Source organism: Seriola dumerili, unplaced genomic scaffold (genome assembly GCF_002260705.1).
Source record: "Seriola dumerili isolate Sdu_G_001 unplaced genomic scaffold, Sdu_1.0 BDQW01000081.1, whole genome shotgun sequence".
NCBI classification, from domain to species: Eukaryota; Metazoa; Chordata; class Actinopteri; order Carangiformes; family Carangidae; genus Seriola; species Seriola dumerili.
Genome location: NW_019174336.1, coordinates 3,166,391 through 3,185,302, shown reverse-complemented (window position 1 = coordinate 3,185,302; position 18,912 = coordinate 3,166,391). Strand labels below are relative to the sequence as shown.

Genomic DNA, 18,912 nt, shown 5'->3' with positions numbered 1-18,912 from the left:
GAAGAAGTGCTTTCGTGAACATCAATACAAAAGATGCAAATGATACAAAAGAACAAAAAAGAAGATTAGTGGCATCCCTCTTTTTTTCATCCAGTCTTGAAGCAGCATTACACCTTCCTGAGTTCATTATGAAGCAACACCAAAAACTTCAAAACTTAACTCAATTCCTGTGTAATCAAGTGAAAGTTGAAAACCTTTTTTTTTTGTCTATCAGAGACACGCATATGATTTTGGTACCAATCATGTCATTACATTTTGGTTTCTGTGATTATTGGAACAACCCCCAACCAAAAGTCTGTAATGCCAAACATGGCAGTTGTATGACACATGCCCCACCCCTCCCCCATTAAGCCAATTGTTATCTTTATAACAGCCAAACGGGAATCATCAAGCCAATCGTGTTGTTGCATTGATGTAAGCGAAACTTTGTGCAGTAGAAGTATGCCTGTTGAAAAAAGCATTTAGACCTAATTTGGGGGAAAAGTCGACAACATTTTTAAGCAGTTTAGATCAGATTTGACTGTCGATTCTATACATGAAGGTTTTGTTTCCCTGAAGGTGCAGTTATGGGTCTCTCCTCATTCATTTAGATAGGAGCCGGGTCTTGTTAGCACAAAACAACTGAGTGGCGAGACTTGCTTATAAGGTCATTGGTGTAGTCTGGGGGAGGTAGAGTCTCTTAAAGGACAGGGCTGGTGTTACTCTATATGTCCCTTATTGTAAACAAATTACATGAAAAGACCAAATCCAGACTGTTAGCCTGTAGCTCTCAGCTCCCTTCTTAAAACAGTCGAGTACTGTAGTTTTGGGCAAATCACGCTCAAACAGGAGGATATACTGTATTTGTAGGAAACTATTTTCATTTGCTGATTAATATGCATTTGTATTTCTGAGAGTGGTGTATGTGGGATTGAGTCGAAATAAACTGCATTGTGTGAACATGTCACCCAGTGCAACAGTGTAGCTCACTGATTTGTATTTAATATTGTTAACATTGTTCATCAATGGAGCTCTATGGCACAGAGGAAGAAGATATATCAGGAGGTAGGACACATTGATTGTTGGTTTTTGTCTTTAATGGAATTTGTTGAACAAAAGAAAAGAAAGAAAAGTAAAATTTTACACCAGCTTATCCTTTTTAATTTGAAATTGTTCAGGAAGTCTCTGTTTTACCAAGATCTTTGGCAGGTGCCAGGTGTCTTCATTTTGACAGTGAAAATAAAATCAGTTGGTTGACCGCTAAAACCATGACTGTGGCTGATAAGTTGGCTTTGCAGAAATTGTGAATCCAAAACACAAAGCTCCTGTCGTGTAACAACAGACAGCGGAAAGAACAAAATGAACAGTCACCAGACAGTTACTGGTAAAGAATGAGAAACAAGAAGCTGCAAGCCAGAAGACACGGTCTGCCGGGTCCCGGTGCCGGTCTAAGCTATTACTGTTATAGAAAACTTGCTCAAGAACGTATGGATGCCAGGTTAATTTCACAAAACCGTTTCTCTTTTTCTCAGGCGACGGCAGCAGCCAACAACATCTCAGCCACACCGACGTTCTTGTTCTTCAGGAACAGGGTTCGGGTTGATCAGTATCAGGGGGCGGACTCTGCAGGTCTGGAGGAGAAGATCAAACAGCACACAGAGAACGACCCGGGAAACAGCGAGGACTCCGACATTCCAAAGGGATACGTGAGTGGACACCTCATCATTCTGTTGGAGGGCTGGTTTGGTGTGTGTGTGTGTGTGTGTGTGTGTGCAGGATTTACTCTCACGTTTTAGAAGCTGGCCATTTATATTTTTTATATAGTCCCCACTCTCTTGCAATTTTAATACATTACTCTTGAAGTAGCCATTTCCTGTAGCAGCTGATTCTGTTCAGCCCTGTTTCTTAGTAGTAGTAGTATGAAATCATATGTAACTGAAAAAAAGACAGGAACACAAGAAAACACACAGTATGTGACATCAAGTTGGAAACAGAAGTGCTGGTGTGAACCAGAGAGAATATGAATCAGGCGGTTGCTTCATTCAAAGGGATGTGTGTAAACCTTAAATAAAGGCGGAAATAGACCCAGAAGTTGAGTTTGTCTTGTTCGGTTTGTTTTCAGATGGACCTCATGCCTTTTGTCAACAAAGCCGGCTGCGAGTGCCTCAACGAGAGCGACGACTGTGGCTTTGATAACTGCTTAATCAAAGACTCCTCCTACCTGGAGTCTGACTGTGATGAACAGGTACGCGCTGCCACTTCATGTCCACGTCATGCACCGCGCAGCAAGTTGGGTGTTTACCTTGATGATGTGTGGAAGGTGTGGTAGTCCCATGTACCACAGTACGAGCCTGTCACCTGCAGACCTTTTCAACTCCCTGTGGCCGTTTGTACCATTCCTCCGTCCAATGTGTAAAAATCAATTTGCACAGAATACGTCCATATGTTAGCATATAGCACCGCTAATGAAGTTCCATAAACCTGGTGGTAATCACGTTGCATTTCCTCAGAGTGAAAAGATGTCCCTGGTTCGCCAGTGGAAAGCTTTTGTCATGAACAGTAACAGCAGGAAATGTTCAGTCTGCATCAGCAGTAGCTTAACACGTGCTCCAGCACAGGAGAGCAATCAGCAAACAGTAAAACGAGGCTGATATCTGAAAGTAGACACAGGACAACAGGAGTGAGCAACTGGTACAGACTACCCAACAAGCTAATCAGCAGGGTGGGAGCTGGTCTGGTGCCGGGCTTCTGTTCTCTCTCTTTGTTCTCCATTCTGTCAACCTCCTGCTGTGGATGAGGTCTTTCCATTAATATCATGATACGGATTTTTATAAGTCACCACGTTTATGTGAAATAAGTCGCCAAAAATTCCATTAACTTCTATCCCACAACTAATCTGCAGTCCACTCTACCTACCGAACATTGCATATAAAGGACATTCATCCTGGTGTCGTCTTTTTAACGGCAATAGTCCAAAAGGTTTCTGTTAATAAAACACAGCGGAAACACAAGGTGGAAGTTACAAACAAGGACCTACAGGTTATTAAAAGCTATGAGAAGTTCCGGGTTCCAGGTTGTTAAGTTCCCCTTAGTGGAAAAGGTAAAATGCCACCAAGAAAAATGACTGAACACATAAATACTTAAGAGAGGGTGAGTTTTTGCCTCAGGACAATCTTCACATATTTAGCCCCATTTTTAGTGTTTTCTATTTTTGAGTTGAATTTATTGGCGGGAAGATAATTTGTCTAATATGTTGCCTTTGATTTTTTTTATCTGGTCCAGTTGCTGATAACTATGGCCTTCAACCAGCCTGTGAAGCTCTTCTCTATGAAGCTACAGTCGTCAGACTTTGGTAAGTTTTATTCTGCTTGTGTTTTTAATCTGACTCTCTCATGCAGTCAATGCATCATCTACAGCCAACCATAACTAATATTGTGTACCTTTCTCCATCCTTCCTTCCCTTCATTTTTCCTTTGCTCGTCCTTCTGTGTGTCAGCCCAAGCCCCTAAGGTGATGAAGGTGTTCATCAATCTCCCGCGGTCGATGGGCTTCGACGACGCAGAGCGGAGCGAAGCCACTCAGACTCTGGAGCTGTCAGAGGAAGACTACAAAGACGAGGGTTTGATTCCTCTGCGCTACGTCAAGTTTCAGAACGTCCAGAGTGTTACGGTGAGGACCAGACAGAAGTCATGATTTCAGCATGCGCAAAGAAATGTGCACCTGCTCTGAGTTCAAGTAAAGCTGTTTTTTATTGGCTCATATGAAATATGAAAAGTGTTGGCGGCGTGAAGCCTTTTCTTCTTCTGATTTTGTATTTACTATTTAAGACCATGAAATAATGTTTGCACTCAGAGGTAATGCAGGAAGGATGCGGCACCACTCGCACACCCCTTACATTGCCCACCTGTGTTAACTTGTAATTATTAATGGATCATATAAGGAGGCTTTATTTTTCTGAACCATCAGCAGAGTAGTTTGTGCTTTGTATGGCGATATACTGATGTGAATGATCAACCAACAGAAACCTTCACTGCATGTCTGCCTCTACTAACATGTTGCCAGCAGAGCCATCCAATGGTTCAAGACCCACAGGTTTAACTGGTGTAGTATGTTTATTGATTGTATTTGTCTTTTTGTTTTTGTCTTTAACCAGTTGTTTGTCAAGTCGAACCAAGGAGACGAGGAGACGACAAAAATCAACTACCTGACATTCATAGGCACCCCAGTACAGGCCACCAACATGAACGACTTCAAAAGGGTATGGAGCAGTTACAGCAGCCTGCGTTTGTTCATGCTCAGGTTCGTTTGTGAGTGTGTTTGCACTGGATGATTATTTTATTTTGGTGCCTCGCAGGTTGTGGGGAAGAAAGGTGAGAGTCACTGAACAGGACAATGAAGAGGAGGCAGAGAAGAGGAGGAGGCTACAGATACACCCAAGGACTTTCACTCTGCCAAAGCTGCCATGCACTCTACTGTCACACACACACACACACACACATACACACACACACATACACACACAAACAGCCTCCAGCTGTCCTCCTCAAGCTCTGATTGAATTCTCCGTCTGTGGAGTCTACAAATCATTTGTATTGTAATACTGATGAAAATCACTGTAAATAAAACACAATCCTTTTTCAAAGGCATGTGCGTCAAGTCTGTTTTTTGTGGGAACTGATGAGGATGACGAGAAGGAGTAGTACTGAAAGTAGTGGTAACACTGCTGGTGCTGCAATACAAACAGTAGTAGTACTGAACAAATATAAAATGTGATTTTTCAATACTCCTCGCTGAGCAGCAGTCATAAATCCAGGTTAATGACGGCAGCCGTACCGTGTAATCAGCTGTAAATCATTTGAAGTTTGAAGTCAGCTCTGGCTTCTGATTGGTTAAAATGAGTAACAAGCTGATTGTGCTTGTTAGTCAACCTCCTTCAAAAAGCATTTAATGGACCTGTTCGGTTCACTTTAGCAGTAAACGTAAGATTTGTGAGAGATCTCTAAAAGAAAGGAGGGACTCAGGAAGGAATTTGAAGGCATTTCATATTTGTCAAGTGTTAGTCAAGTGTTTTAGTAAATTAATGAACTGGACAATTACTGTGAAACATTTAAAAATGGACATTTGACTGTTAGATTTGTAGGGAAATAACCCGACTTTTAAAATCAATATTATATATAGATATAAAAAACACCTCCCTGTTATAACTTTGTTTTCATTATGGAACCTTTAATCTGTTATGTGGTCTACGTAGTTCTTCTGTTTATTATTTCTTGTACTCCTTCTGTAATATTTTTTGTTTCTTCTGTTCAGTTGACAGGATTTATCAAGTGGTTAACAATGTCGGGCATTGGTGCTCAACTTAATACACAAGACACCATATGTTGGGCATTGGTTGTTTATCAATTTATTGGCCATCATAAATTAATGAAATATTAATGTAAAAATGTTAATATTGAATAATAACTTTAAAATGAGACGGACAAAGGCTCAAAATAGTCACTGTTTCTACGCGGCCTAAAGAAGGAAGACCACCACAAGATGGTGGGAAACTACTCAAGAAGGCCAAAGATGGCTACTGAGACCAGATGGTGTGTGGGGGAGGGTGGGAGTGAGTTTCTTTGTCTATCCAACTCATGTAGTCTAAAAGGGTGCCAGGTTAAAAATGGTGCTAATACTGGGACGTGCTACAGGTATGTGTGCGAACACACGGTTTGGTTTGCTTAGCTGCGCTGTGCTATGCTATGCTATGCTGTGCTAGGTGAGGTAAGGCCCAGTCGTTACCCAGTCCTAGGAACAAAAGAGAGAGGTCCTTTCCAGGGTTGCAGGTAAAGTTAAGTGAGTTGTGAGGTGTCCTGGTGGAGTGAAGTCCTGTTTGTGTGGCCGTGTGTTGTAGAGGAGGAAAAAGAGGAGTGCTGCAGTCTGCTGTGAGCAGGCCTGCAGGGGAGAGCTGTGGTTGCAGGTAGCAGCAGTGCCGGGAGCCTTGTTACCCCCACAGAGAGCTGAGAGGGAAGACAGACAGAACAATGGAGGGGAGCTGGTTTAGTTGTCTGAGGGGGTCACATGTCACACGATGACCAACACTCACTGTTCAGTAAGGTCGCTGGGAGAGGGTCGTCCCCAGGTGTGAAGTATGGAGGATTTTGGAGGAGTGAGTTCTTTTGCCTGTGGAACAGAAAAACATGTGGTTTCCACCATCTTGAATATAGTGAATCCCAATGTCCCCCCTTTGGTGTCAGAATGCCACCTGATGTGTCATCCTGGGAGCAGAATGTATAGTCCATTTTTCAGCTCATTCAAGTGGTAACATCTGGGCATTTGTCAACACTATCTATCTTGGCTAAGCAAGAACATGTGGTTTCCACCATCTTGAATGTAGTGAATCACTGAGAGAGTGAATATTTCTTCAGTTATGTCTAGGAAATGAATGTGAAAAACATATGAGAGTGTAACTGAGGCCTTTTACCCTTTAAAACACAACCAAGTGCAATCAGAAGAGCAGGTGTGGATTCAGCAATTTTCCCAAATTAGAAACACTACTGAAGAAGACACAGCTGAAGGACGGTCCTCTCGTTAACTGAACAGCTTCACTGTGAACGTTTAGGTGAATAATCCTGGAGGATACAAAGGGTTAAAGGTCTGTCCACCAACAGCAAGAGAGAATATTTACTGTATTTTTCTACATGAGAATATCAAGTGTTTTCAGGTTTCACTTGTCCAGTTTATGTCTCATACACTAATCTCCATGTTGTAAACAGGGTGTGTAACTATACTCTGCGCCACTGAAATTGCTCGACTTGCTGATAGAATGAAACCTTGAAAACCCCCAACGGCTTTTTCTTGTTCTCAAACAAAGTCACTCCCATTCAGTCTACGTGTTTCTTGTTCTGTGCAGACCTGACAGTGTATGGATGAGTATAACCAACATGCTGTGAAGTGTAAAAGCTAACAAGCCATATACACTACAGATCAAGTTCTGCTGAACAGCTTCAACCCTTCATATGAAAGTGAAAGTGAAAGTAGTTGACATTTCCTATCTCTCAGAGGTGAAATGGCGCAGCGAGGAATTCAGCTGGACCGGGAAAAACTCTGCTGTTCCATCTGTTTGGATCTACTGAAGGATCCAGTGACTATTCCCTGTGGACACAACTACTGTATGAACTGTATTAAAAGTCACTGGGATCAAGAGGATCAGAGGAGGATCCACAGCTGTCCTCAGTGCAGACAGACCTTCAGACCGAGACCTGTCCTGGTGAAAAACACCATGTTAGCAGAGTTAGTGGAGGAACTGAAGAAGACTGGACTCCAAGCTGCTCCAGCTGATCACTGCTATGCCGGACCTGAAGATGTGGCCTGTGATTTCTGCACTGGGAGAAAACTGAAAGCTCTCAGGTCCTGTCTGCAGTGTCAGGTGTCTTACTGTGAGCAGCACCTCCAGCCTCACTATGAATCTCCTGCCTTTAAACAACATAAACTGGTCGACGCCTCCAAGAAGCTCCAGGAGAACATCTGTACTCGTCATGATGAAGTGATGAAGATTTTCTGCCGCACTGATCAGCAGTGTATCTGTTATCTCTGCTCCATGGATGAACACAAAGGCCACAACACCATCTCAGCTGCAGCGGAAAGGGCTGAGAGGCAGGGAGATCTCATACTGAATCAGCAAAAAATCCAGCAGAGAATCCAGGACAGAGAGGAGGTCGTAAAGGTGCTTCAGCAGGAGGTGGAGGCCATTAATCGCTCTGCTGATAAAGCTGTGAAGGGCTGTGATGAGATCTTCACTCAGCTGATCCGTCTCATGGAGAAAAGAAGCTCTGATCTGAAGCAGCAGATCAGATCGCAGCAGAAAACTGAGGTCAGTCGAGTCAAAGCGCTTCAGGAGAAACTGCAGCAGGAGATCACTGAGCTGAAGAGGAAAGATGATGAGCTGGAGCAAATGTCACGTACAGAAGATCACATCCAGTTCCTACGCAATTATCCATCGCTTTCAAATCTCACTGACTCTCCAGACTCACCCAGCATCAATATCCGTCCTCTGCGATACTTTGAGGATGTGATAGCAGCTGCGTCAGAAGCCAGAGACAAACTCCAGGACATTCTTAAAGAGGAATGGACCAAGATCTCACTGACTGTGGCTGATGTGGACATTTTACTGCCGCCAGCAGAGCCCAGGACCAGAGCTGAATTCTTAAGATATTCCCAAAAAATCACACTGAATCCAAACACGGCAAACACACGGCTGCTATTATCTGAGGGGAACAGAAAAGCAACAGTGACGTTTGAAGAACAGTTTTATTCTCCTAACCTGGAAAGATTCATCCACTTGTTTCAGGTCCTGAGCAGAGAGAGTCTGACCAGACGTTGTTACTGGGAGGTGGAGTGGAGTGGGTTACAAGTTTCAGTAGCAGTCACATACAAGGACATCAGCAGAACAGGAGATGAAAGTTTGTTTGGAAACAATGATAAGGCTTGGGCTTTAGCTTGTTTCAACAAAAGTTATGAATTCAGACATAACAACATCAGCACTCCCGTCTCAGGCCCTCAGTCCTCCAGAGTAGGAGTGTACCTGGATCACAGAGCAGGTGTTCTGTCCTTCTACAGCGTCTCTGAAACCATGACTCTCCTGCACAGAGTCCAGACCACATTCACTCAGCCTCTCTACGCTGGACTTTGGTTTGTTGGTGCAGGATCCACTGCTGTTTGTTCTGCTCAGCTCTCCTTATGTTGATGTTTCTGCAGTGCACTTCCCGGAGGTCACCTGTCAATCTAACTGTGTGGTGCGGAACTGTGACGTCTTTGATGTTCTGTTGATGTGGTTTGAGTCTCTGTAGGTGGCTATTTACAACTTTTTAATGTTTTTGAATGACATGTATTAAACCAGATTGCAGAGGGAACAACAGCAAAAATTAAAATCCTAAAATCTGGTTATAGACCTCTTCTTTTTGTTGTATTGAATAATCCATTATAATAGACCAGCAAGTTTTCCCTTGATCACAGCCAAATTGTTGACGTTTATTTGGTTTCTGTCACTTTTATAAAAGTGAGGTCAAGATGTGATCACTACTGGAATTATCAATAAGGAGAACATTGTTTAAGACCAATGATATCCTCCATAGTGCTGAAATACTGGTTTTACAGACTGTGTGATGTAAAGTGAATATGTGGATGGTACAACTGAACAAGAGTGATTTAAGATTTACAGAATGCACATGGGGCTGCACGGTGGTGCAGTGGTTAGCGCTATTGCCTCACAGCAAGAAGGTTCCGGGTTCGAGTCCCGGCTCGGACATGGGGTCTTTCTGTGTGGAGTTTGCATGTTCTCCCCGTGCGGTACCCATTCTCTCTGGGTACTCTGGCTTCCTCCCACAGTCCAAAGACATGCAAGTGGGAACTAGGCTGATTGAATACTCGAATACTGTACCCCGCCTCTCGCCTGAAAGGATGCTTGGATTGTCTCCAGCCCCCCCACGACCCTACTAGAGGATAAGCGGTAGAAAATGAATGAATGAATGATTGCATATGTCAACAAAGTAAATCAATAAAGTACATTTTGTTCCACTAAGAATGAATAAATGATTTTAAAAACTTATTTCCAGGAACTCTGTTAAAGTTGCTGAACAAAATCTGAAACGTACATGACAGTATAACAGAGGGAAAACAACAAAGTGCAGTCTGAGTATCTAGAACAGGGGTGGGCAATATTTTTTTCCAGCGGGCCATACTGACTCTGTTAAAGTAAGTGAAGGGCCACACAATTGGAAATAAAATTTAAACATGAAATATTTAGTGCAGAATTACTTTAAACTACCAGTACATAGATTTGGTGGGCTTGATTGTGTTATTCACTAGCCCTTTTTAAACAAATACATGATCATACTCATGAATATTACAATTAACAAGTCTTCATCAATTACTTCCACACGCCTGTCCCATGAGACAGACTGATTTTTTCAAACTGACTTTTATTGTCAATGCACAGGATGCTAGCAGTCTCAACCATACAGTCTTTCAAAAACTCACCCTCTGAAAACAACCTGCTGTGTTTGGCTAGCTTATGAGCCAGCATGTAGCTTACTTTTATGCATTTTCACCCACTCCAAATTGAAAATAGCGCCCTCTGTTGCAGTCAGATCGTATAACAGTCCAAACTCATATGCCTCTATGATGCAGGATTTTTATTTCTTTTCTTCTTTTCCCCTCTGTGGATGTCGCAGGCTGGACTGAGACAGCCCACGGGCTGTAAAATGCCCAGGTGTGCCCTAGACCAACGAGCCACAAAAGGTTGAAAATCGCAAGTTCTAAACTGAGCTTTTAAACATAACAAAAATTTGTGACAAAGACACAGTGAGAACTTGTGGTTCCTACTTGCTGAATGAACAGTTAAGAGATTCATAATACCTTCTACAAGGTATCTAAACATACACTTGATACTAATGTCAAAGGAGGAGACATGAGCAAAGAGCACATGTTCTAACATGTTCACAGAGAACTCAGGTGCATTTCAGGGTTAATACCAATGGCCACTACCAGACGTTTGCAAAGAAGGGGCTCGTCCGGGAGTTGAACCCGGGACCTCTCGCACCCTAAGCGAGAATCATACCCCTAGACCAACGAGCCACAAAAGGTTGAAATTTATCTCAAGAAGAATTGCAAGTTCTAAACTGAGCTTTTAAACATAACACAAATTTGTGACAAAGACACAGTGAGAACTTGTGGTTCCTACTTGCTTATCATCTTTCAGCTGTCTGTTAGTTGTTAGCATTTTCACTAAAAAGACATTTCAACAGTGCTTTACTTAAGAATATCCATTTTCTAGAAACACCGCTTGGTAAAATAGCAGGTGAAGTAAACCATAGAGAATAGACAAGAAAAATGGCGTTCCATGCCTTCTGTAGATTCCATAGACTTGTAGAATCAACGCTGGGGCACATTGAAGGTGCTCTGCTGGCCCAAAAACATGTTTAGACAGTTTATGTTAGTTTTCTCTGTCATTTGTCACCCTTGTGCATATGTGCATGCTTGCAATGTCCAAATGACAAACCCTTTTAATCGCTCTGGTAGGTCTGCTTTGACACACATGTGGAGAACGACCATAACTGCATCATTCCGAAGAATGGGCTCGTCCGGGAGTTGAACCCGGGACCTCTCGCACCCAAAGCGAGAATCATACCCCTAGACCAACGAGCCACAAAAGGTTGAAATTTATCTCAAGAAAAATCGCAAGTTCTAAGTTGAGCTTTAGAACATTTTTTTGTTTGAACAATTAAATATGTTTGTGAGGTCTAAAGAAAAGCTCAATCAGATCTGAATGAATAGTTAAGAGATTCATAATACCTTCTACAAGGTATCTAAACATACACTTGATACTAATGTCAAAGGAGGAGACATGAGAAAAGAGCACATGTTCTAACATATTCACAGAGAACTCAGGTGCATTTCAGGGTTAATACCAATGGCCACTACCAGACGTTTGCAAAGAAGGGGCTCGTCCGGGAGTTGAACCCGGGACCTCTCGCACCCTAAGCGAGAATCATACCCCTAGACCAACGAGCCATAAAAGGTTGGCATTTATCTCAAGAAAAATCTCAAATTCTAAGCTGAGCTTTTAAACATAACACAAATTTGTGACAAAGACACAGTGAGAACTTGTGGTTCCTACTTGCTTATCATCTTTCAGCTGTCTGTTAGTTGTTAGCATTTTCACTAAAAAGACATTTCAACAGTGCTTTACTTAAGAATATCCATTTTCTAGAAACACCGCTTGGTAAAATAGCAGGTGAAGTAAACCATAGAGAATAGACAAGAAAAATGGCGTTCCATGCCTTCTGTAGATTCCATAGACTTGTAGAATCAACGCTGGGGCACATTGAAGGTGCTCTGCTGGCCCAAAAACATGTTTAGACAGTTTATGTTAGTTTTCTCTGTCATTTGTCACCCTTGTGCATATGTGCATGCTTGCAATGTCCAAATGACAAACCCTTTTAATCGCTCTGGTAGGTCTGCTTTGACACACATGTGGAGAACGACCATAACTGCATCATTCCAAAGAATGGGCTCGTCCGGGAGTTGAACCCGGGACCTCTCGCACCCAAAGCGAGAATCATACCCCTAGACCAACGAGCCACAAAAGGTTGAAATTTATCTCAAGAAAAATCGCAAGTTCTAAGTTGAGCTTTAGAACATTTTTTTGTTTGAACAATTAAATATGTTTGTGAGGTCTAAAGAAAAGCTCAATCAGATCTGAATGAATAGTTAAGAGATTCATAATACCTTCTACAAGGTATCTAAACATACACTTGATACTAATGTCAAAGGAGGAGACATGAGAAAAGAGCACATGTTCTAACATATTCACAGAGAACTCAGGTGCATTTCAGGGTTAATACCAATGGCCACTACCAGACGTTTGCAAAGAAGGGGCTCGTCCGGGAGTTGAACCCGGGACCTCTCGCACCCTAAGCGAGAATCATACCCCTAGACCAACGAGCCACAAAAGGTTGAAATTTATCTCAAGAAGAATTGCAAGTTCTAAGCTGAGCTTTTAAACATAACACAAATTTGTGACAAAGACACAGTGAGAACTTGTGGTTCCTACTTGCTTATCATCTTTCAGCTGTCTGTTAGTTGTTAGCATTTTCACTAAAAAGACATTTCAACAGTGCTTTACTTAAGAATATCCATTTTCTAGAACAAACCCTTGGCAAAATAGCAGGTGAAGTAAACCATAGAGAATAGACAAGAAAAATGGCGTTCCATGCCTTCTGTAGATTCCATAGACTTGTAGAATCAAAGCTGGGGCACATTGAAGGTGCTCTGCTGGCCCAAAAACATGTTTATACAGTCTATGTTAGTTTTCTCTGTCATTTGTCACCCTTGTGCATATATGCTTGCTTGCAATGTCCAAATGACAAACCCTTTTAATCGCTCTGGTAGGTCTGCTTTGACACACATGTGGAGAACGACCATAACTGCATCATTCCGAAGAATGGGCTCGTCCGGGAGTTGAACCCGGGACCTCTCGCACCCAAAGCGAGAATCATACCCCTAGACCAACGAGCCACAAAAGGTTGAAATTTATCTCAAGAAGAATTGCAAGTTCTAAACTGAGCTTTTAAACATAACACAAATTTGTGACAAAGACACAGTGAGAACTTGTGGTTCCTACTTGCTTATCATCTTTCAGCTGTCTGTTAGTTGTTAGCATTTTCACTAAAAAGACATTTCAACAGTGCTTTACTTAAGAATATCCATTTTCTAGAACAAACCCTTGGCAAAATAGCAGGTGAAGTAAACCATAGAGAATAGACAAGAAAAATGGCGTTCCATGCCTTCTGTAGATTCCATAGACTTGTAGAATCAACGCTGGGGCACATTGAAGGTGTTCTGCTGGCCCAAAAACATGTTTATACAGTCTATGTTAGTTTTCTCTGTCATTTGTCACCCTTGTGCATATGTGCATGCTTGCAATGTCCAAATGACAAACCCTTTTAATTGCTCTGGTAGGTCTGCTTTGACACACATGTGGAGAACAACCATCACTGCATCGTTCCAAAGGGCTCACGTGACACAAACGGCTACCACTGTTGAATTCCAAAGAAGGGGCTCGTCCGGGAGTTGAACCCGGGACCTCTCGCACCCAAAGCGAGAATCATCCCCCTAGACCAACGAGCCACAAAAGGTTGAAATTTATCTCAAGAAAAATCGCAAGTTCTAAGTTGAGCTTTAAAACATTTTTTTGTTTGAACAATTAAATATGTTTTTGAGGTCTAAAGAAAAGCACAGTCAGAGCTGAATGAACACTTAAGAGATTCATAATGCCTTCTACAAGGTATCTAAACATACACTTGATACTAATGTCAATTGAGGAGACATGAGCAAAGAGCACATGTTCTAACATGTTCACAGAGAACTCAGGTGCATTTCAGGGTTAATACCAATGGCCACTACCAGACGTTTGCAAAGAAGGGGCTCGTCCGGGAGTTGAACCCGGGACCTCTCGCACCCTAAGCGAGAATCATACCCCTAGACCAACGAGCCACAAAAGGTTGAAATTTATCTCAAGAAATATCACAAGTTCTAAGTTGAGCTTTAGACCACTTTTTCATTTAAATATGTTTGTGAGGCCTAAAGAAATGCCTAAATTAAAGCCAAAGACTGAGCTGTGATTTCAGCTGCATTTACTGTAACATGATCAATCAGAGATATAGTTAGAAGAGACAGCCTAACTTTCTTTTTCAAATAAATTTTTTTAGGCTTTTGCCTTTATTACATTCATAGTAACAGAGAGAGGATGACAAGCAGAAAAGGGCCACGGCAAAGACTAAGTCCTAATTACACGCACTCCACCGGCGGAGCCACGAGAACAAAGTCGCCTGTCTGTTATCCTACCTTTTTTTTTTTGATAATTGACCTTGTATGTTTTGGTCTCGTGGCATCTCTCCCTCGTTCCTAGTGTTTCTACAGTTTTTCCCGCTCCCTTGTGTTTTTGTTTCTCTCTCACACATCAAGCGAGCTGTCATGCTGATCCCACCTCCAGTCAGGAGGAGAGTTTGAAACAGACACATTAACACCAAGTTTAAATATAAAAGAAACATGAAATATGAATGACGCTATGTGCCGAAGGACAAAGATGTTCCAGCCTTTTATCGAGATTGAGATATGCATGTCAGCTCCTCTGTGACCTACAGCGTCCCATTATAAAACTCTCTGATGTATTCGGATACTTTTGAAGGAGTATAATGCCAACTTTGGTGATTCAGCAGAGAGACTATGTAAATTTGCTGAGCAGTTCCAACAGCAAATGGTCATTACAGGATGCTAATTCATTTAATTCTGTCGATATTTGAGCAGTGAAGGGTGCTGCAGTATTCTAATGAAGAAACACTATTCAAAGGGGAACTTTACAGTAACTGATTGTGAGCAAAACATGTTACTAGGTTGAACTTGCCCAGTTTTATGTCTCACACTCATTTAATCAGTAACAGGACCCAAAAGCACACACTGCTTTGCAGAAACCACTCCTCTTCCTGTAAGGAACCCAAGCATAATAACCACTCCTTCCTCTTCCTGTTCTAAAATTCAGCCAGTCGTTTTTATAACAGATGCTTCCGGCTTTCTGCCCCCTTCAGAGATCTGCCACTTAACAGATCCCAGTGTGTAATCGTAATTCTGTGAATTTCCAACAGACGAGCCCCATTCACTGCAGAAGAGCAAGTGAAAATTAAGAAAAGAAATCGAGCTTTGGTTTGGATCAGAAGGCAGCTTTTACTTGGAAGTGATTTGATTTTCGCCGTCTCTCGGAGGTGAAATGGCGCAGCGAGGAATTCAGCTGGACGAGGAAAAACTCTGCTGTTCCATCTGTTTGGATCTACTGAAGGATCCAGTGACTATTCCCTGTGGACACAACTACTGTATGGAATGTATTAAATGCTTCTGGGATGAAAAAGACATGAAGAAAAGACACAGCTGTCCTCAGTGCAGACAGACCTTCAGACCGAGACCTGTCCTGGTGAAAAACACCATGTTAGCAGAGTTAGTGGAGGAACTGAAGAAGACTGGACTCCAAGCTGCTCCAGCTGATCACTGCTATACCGGACCTGAAGATGTGGCCTGTGATTTCTGCACTGGGAGAAAACTGAAAGCTGTCAAATCCTGTCTGCAGTGTCAGGTGTCTTACTGTGAGCAGCACCTCCAGCCTCACTATGAATCTCCTGCCTTTGAAAAACACAAGCTGGTCAACCCCTCCAAGAAGCTCCAGGAGAACATCTGTACTCGTCATGGTGAAGTGATGAAGATTTTCTGCCGCACTGATCAGCAGTGTATCTGTTATCTCTGCTCCATGGCTGAACATAAAGAACACGACTTCGTCTTGGCAGAAGCAGAAAGGGCTGAGAGGCAGAGAGAGCTCGGGATGAGTCGACAAATAATCCAGCAGAGGATCCAGGGCAGAGAGAAAAATGTGAAGGTGCTTCAGCAGGAGGTGGAGGCCATTAATCACTCTGCTGATAAAGCAGTGACAAACAGTGAGAAGATCTTCACAGATCTGATCCGTCTCATTGAGAGAAGAAGCTCTGATCTGAAGAAGCAGATCAGATCCCGGCAGAAAACTGAGGTCAGTCGGGCCAAACAGTACGAGGAGGAACTGCAGCAGGAGATCACCAGACTGAGGAGGACAGATGCTGAGCTGGAGGAGCTCTCACACACACCTGATCACTCCCACTTTCTCCGCAATTACACTTCACTGTCACAAGCCAGTGAATGTACAGACTCCCCCAGCATCAATATCCGTCCTCTGAGCTACTTTGAGGATGTGGTGGCAGCTGCATCAGAGGCCAGAGACAAATTCTATGACATTTTTAATGAGTTATGGCCCAAGATCTCACTGACACTGGCTGAAGTGAACGTTTTACTGCCACCAGCAGAGCCCAAGACCAGAGGTGAATTCTTACAATATTCAAAACAAATCACACTGGATCCAAACACAGCTCACACATTGTTGATATTACAAGGGAACAGAAAAGCAGCAGTAATGGAACCATCATTTTTAGGAGTGGTGCAGTTTGCAGTAGACTTATATGTCAGAGAATCAGAATCACCCAGTTTCACTAACAGGATTCAGGTCCTGAGCAGAGAGAGTCTGACCAGACGTTGTTACTGGGAGGTGGAGTGGAGTGGAGGAGGAGTTTCAGTAGCAGTCACATACAAGGACATAAACAGAACAGGAGATGAAAGTGGATTTGGACACAATGATAAGTCTTGGGTTTTAGAATGTGTCAACAAAAGTTATGAATTCAGACATAACAAAAGAAAAACTCCCGTCTCAGGCCCTCAGTCCTCCAGAGTAGGAGTGTACCTGGATCACAGAGCAGGTGTTCTGTCCTTCTACAGCGTCTCTCAAACCATGACTCTCCTGCACAGAGTCCAGACCACATTCACTCAGCCTCTCTACGCTGGACTTAGGCTTGATTTTGTATCTACAGCTGAGCTGTGTGAGCTCAAGTAGACTGATTCAATTTTGTTACTGAGCTCTCTTTGCTGTAGTGTTTTAGTGCCGGACTTTCCAGAGATCACCTGCCCATCAGGTGACTCTGATGTCTTCTTTCATATGTCTGAAATTTTTATCCATAGTTTTTTAAAGAATAACAAAAATAATGCATTAGAAATTATAGAAAAAAATATACATTTATCAATTTCAGATATTTCTTATTTTAATCTGTGCAGTGACATTGTGATAAGAACCATTCCTGCAAGCTAAAGTATATCCTTTGATTTGAAAGGTCAGGGCAACAGGGAGGTATCTCAGAACGTGACACATATTTAGCAAAGAAATGAATGGACAGTTTTAATACAGAGCAAAATCTCATGATGCACTTTATTAGATTTTGGGGTATTTGTAGTGAAATACACAGATTTTTGCCAAATTCTAGAGATCTTTGAAAAAAACTGCTGGTATTGACAATTTTATTTATGAGAAATCTGAAACTTATTGTGTGGTCTATGTAAATCTTTTCTTTTGTGTGTTTTCCTTCCTGTTTTGTTATATACTTTATATATATATATATTGTTGCTGTCATATTTTCTAGTGATATTTTCTAGTGTCTCACTTCATGGGACCTTAAGGAGCAGCAAAACAAGCCTTGTCTCTATCACTGAATCATTAATCATATGTTAATCAAATCAATTAATCACAATTAATCAATCAATAAAGTTATTTTTGCTAAAGAATTACATTGTTGTAAGTTATTTTTTGAACTCATTAATCAACTGTCAAAGCTGCTGGAGAGAACATTAAAGTAAGTTGTAACTAAAACAGTAGAACACATTTTCCTACCCTAAAACTCAACAAAGTGATATATGTTTAGAGCAGATGTGAAATCCAAATTACGATTCTGAAAAATATGGTTGACAAAACTGTTTAAATGTGTAAAGGTTTATTTCAGGATTTTTCTTTTCTGGCTGGTTTTTTGGAATATGTTTATTTATTTTAAATTTTACAAGGGTGTGTATGTGTTATGTATAGATTGATGTATTATATAGCCTATATACGAATAAGGCTTTTTGTTGCTTGTTTCTGTGGGGGCAGAAAAACTTTTTCATAAGTAACTCGATCGATCATCAGTCATTAACATCAATGCACACATACCAGTGAACATGGAGTAGAGAGAACATGGTTCCATTACTGCAGCGAGAGACTGATTTTAACTGATGTATATAACTTCCTCTGGTAGTTTCTTAGTTTGAACAGCAGGTGGAGCTGCTGCATGAAACAATGACCTGAGACTAAATCATCCAACAGTCAACGTGTCCCTCACTGGTTGCAACCATAGTTAAATAAAATACTACACATTAATCAGTATGTACATCATAATACAGTACACAAGTCACGCACAAGTCTAAAAAAAAAAGATTTTTTTTTAAATTTCTTTTTTAGAGAAGCTTTTAAAAATCATGTTTTTCTCAATCAACGAGATAATTATCTCGTTATTTGAGAAAAAAAAGTATTGTTTTTTAATTTGTTTTATAGATCAATGACACAATTATGTCGTTAATTCAGAAAAACAGAGCAGATTTAATGCATTACGCTTCCATACGTAATATCTGTTACCAACTCAAATCATTTTGTCATACCAGGGCTATAAAACAAAATCTTTCAGCATAGTTAATGGTAAGGATTCCTGAAAGATAATAATTTCAAAGTAATATGGTGGCCCTGAGGGTGAAACGACAACATTATTAACACACACTTTTATCTACATATATTTTCCTGAGAAACAGATTTGTGTGATTGACCTGATTGAGCATCATTTTAATGCTGACAAGAAACACAACCAATCGGATTTGCTGTTATGGGACTGACGTTTCCATCCTGGCCAATCAGCGCTAGAGAACTGTGCAGTAAGGAAGAAGGCTATCTTCTCTGACGATTACAGCGAGCTG

The 18,912-nt window shown here is 41.6% G+C and overlaps 2 protein-coding genes and 8 non-coding genes across 10 annotated transcripts in view; 2 read left to right on the top strand and 8 right to left on the bottom strand.

Annotated features, from left to right (window-relative positions):
* The window catches only part of txnl1 (thioredoxin like 1), a 7,446-nt gene extending 2,830 nt beyond the window's left edge, over positions 1-4,616 (top strand). The window contains exons 3-8 of the mRNA XM_022744549.1: positions 1,512-1,685; positions 2,102-2,224; positions 3,262-3,331; positions 3,476-3,648; positions 4,133-4,237; positions 4,334-4,616. Coding sequence (XP_022600270.1) covers positions 1,512-1,685; positions 2,102-2,224; positions 3,262-3,331; positions 3,476-3,648; positions 4,133-4,237; positions 4,334-4,363 — 675 coding nt within the window. The 3' untranslated portion in view covers positions 4,364-4,616. The remainder of the gene's footprint in view (positions 1-1,511; positions 1,686-2,101; positions 2,225-3,261; positions 3,332-3,475; positions 3,649-4,132; positions 4,238-4,333) is intronic.
* Positions 4,617-7,012: 2,396 nt separating this feature from the next.
* On the top strand, positions 7,013-17,780 carry LOC111221235 (tripartite motif-containing protein 16-like). The gene is made up of 2 exons (XM_022744607.1): positions 7,013-7,549; positions 15,806-17,780. Exons 1-2 carry the CDS (start codon positions 7,028-7,030, stop codon positions 16,976-16,978), a joined length of 1,695 nt encoding a protein of 564 aa, XP_022600328.1. The 5' UTR covers positions 7,013-7,027; the 3' UTR covers positions 16,979-17,780.
* On the bottom strand, positions 10,522-10,593 carry trnap-agg. The gene has a single exon. It is a non-coding gene; the product is annotated as a tRNA-Pro (tRNA).
* On the bottom strand, positions 11,092-11,163 carry trnap-ugg. Its single transcript has one exon. It is a non-coding gene; the product is annotated as a tRNA-Pro (tRNA).
* Positions 11,458-11,529, bottom strand: trnap-agg. The gene has a single exon. It is a non-coding gene; the product is annotated as a tRNA-Pro (tRNA).
* Positions 12,028-12,099, bottom strand: trnap-ugg. Its single transcript has one exon. It is a non-coding gene; the product is annotated as a tRNA-Pro (tRNA).
* trnap-agg lies at positions 12,394-12,465 on the bottom strand. Its single transcript has one exon. It is a non-coding gene; the product is annotated as a tRNA-Pro (tRNA).
* On the bottom strand, positions 12,964-13,035 carry trnap-ugg. The gene has a single exon. It is a non-coding gene; the product is annotated as a tRNA-Pro (tRNA).
* On the bottom strand, positions 13,576-13,647 carry trnap-ugg. The gene has a single exon. It is a non-coding gene; the product is annotated as a tRNA-Pro (tRNA).
* trnap-agg lies at positions 13,942-14,013 on the bottom strand. The gene has a single exon. It is a non-coding gene; the product is annotated as a tRNA-Pro (tRNA).
* Positions 17,781-18,912: the final 1,132 nt, after the last annotated feature.

What these genes read in the sequence shown, in the direction of transcription:
- LOC111221235 (XM_022744607.1), top strand. Translation starts at nt 7,028, where the DNA reads ATGGCGCAGCGAGGAATTCAGCTGGACCGGGAAAAACTCTGCTGTTCC. An exon ending in ATCAGCAGTGTATCTGTTAT is followed by an intron (nt 7,550 to 15,805) that starts CTCTGCTCCATG and finishes TGTATCTGTTAT; the next exon opens with CTCTGCTCCATGGCTGAACA.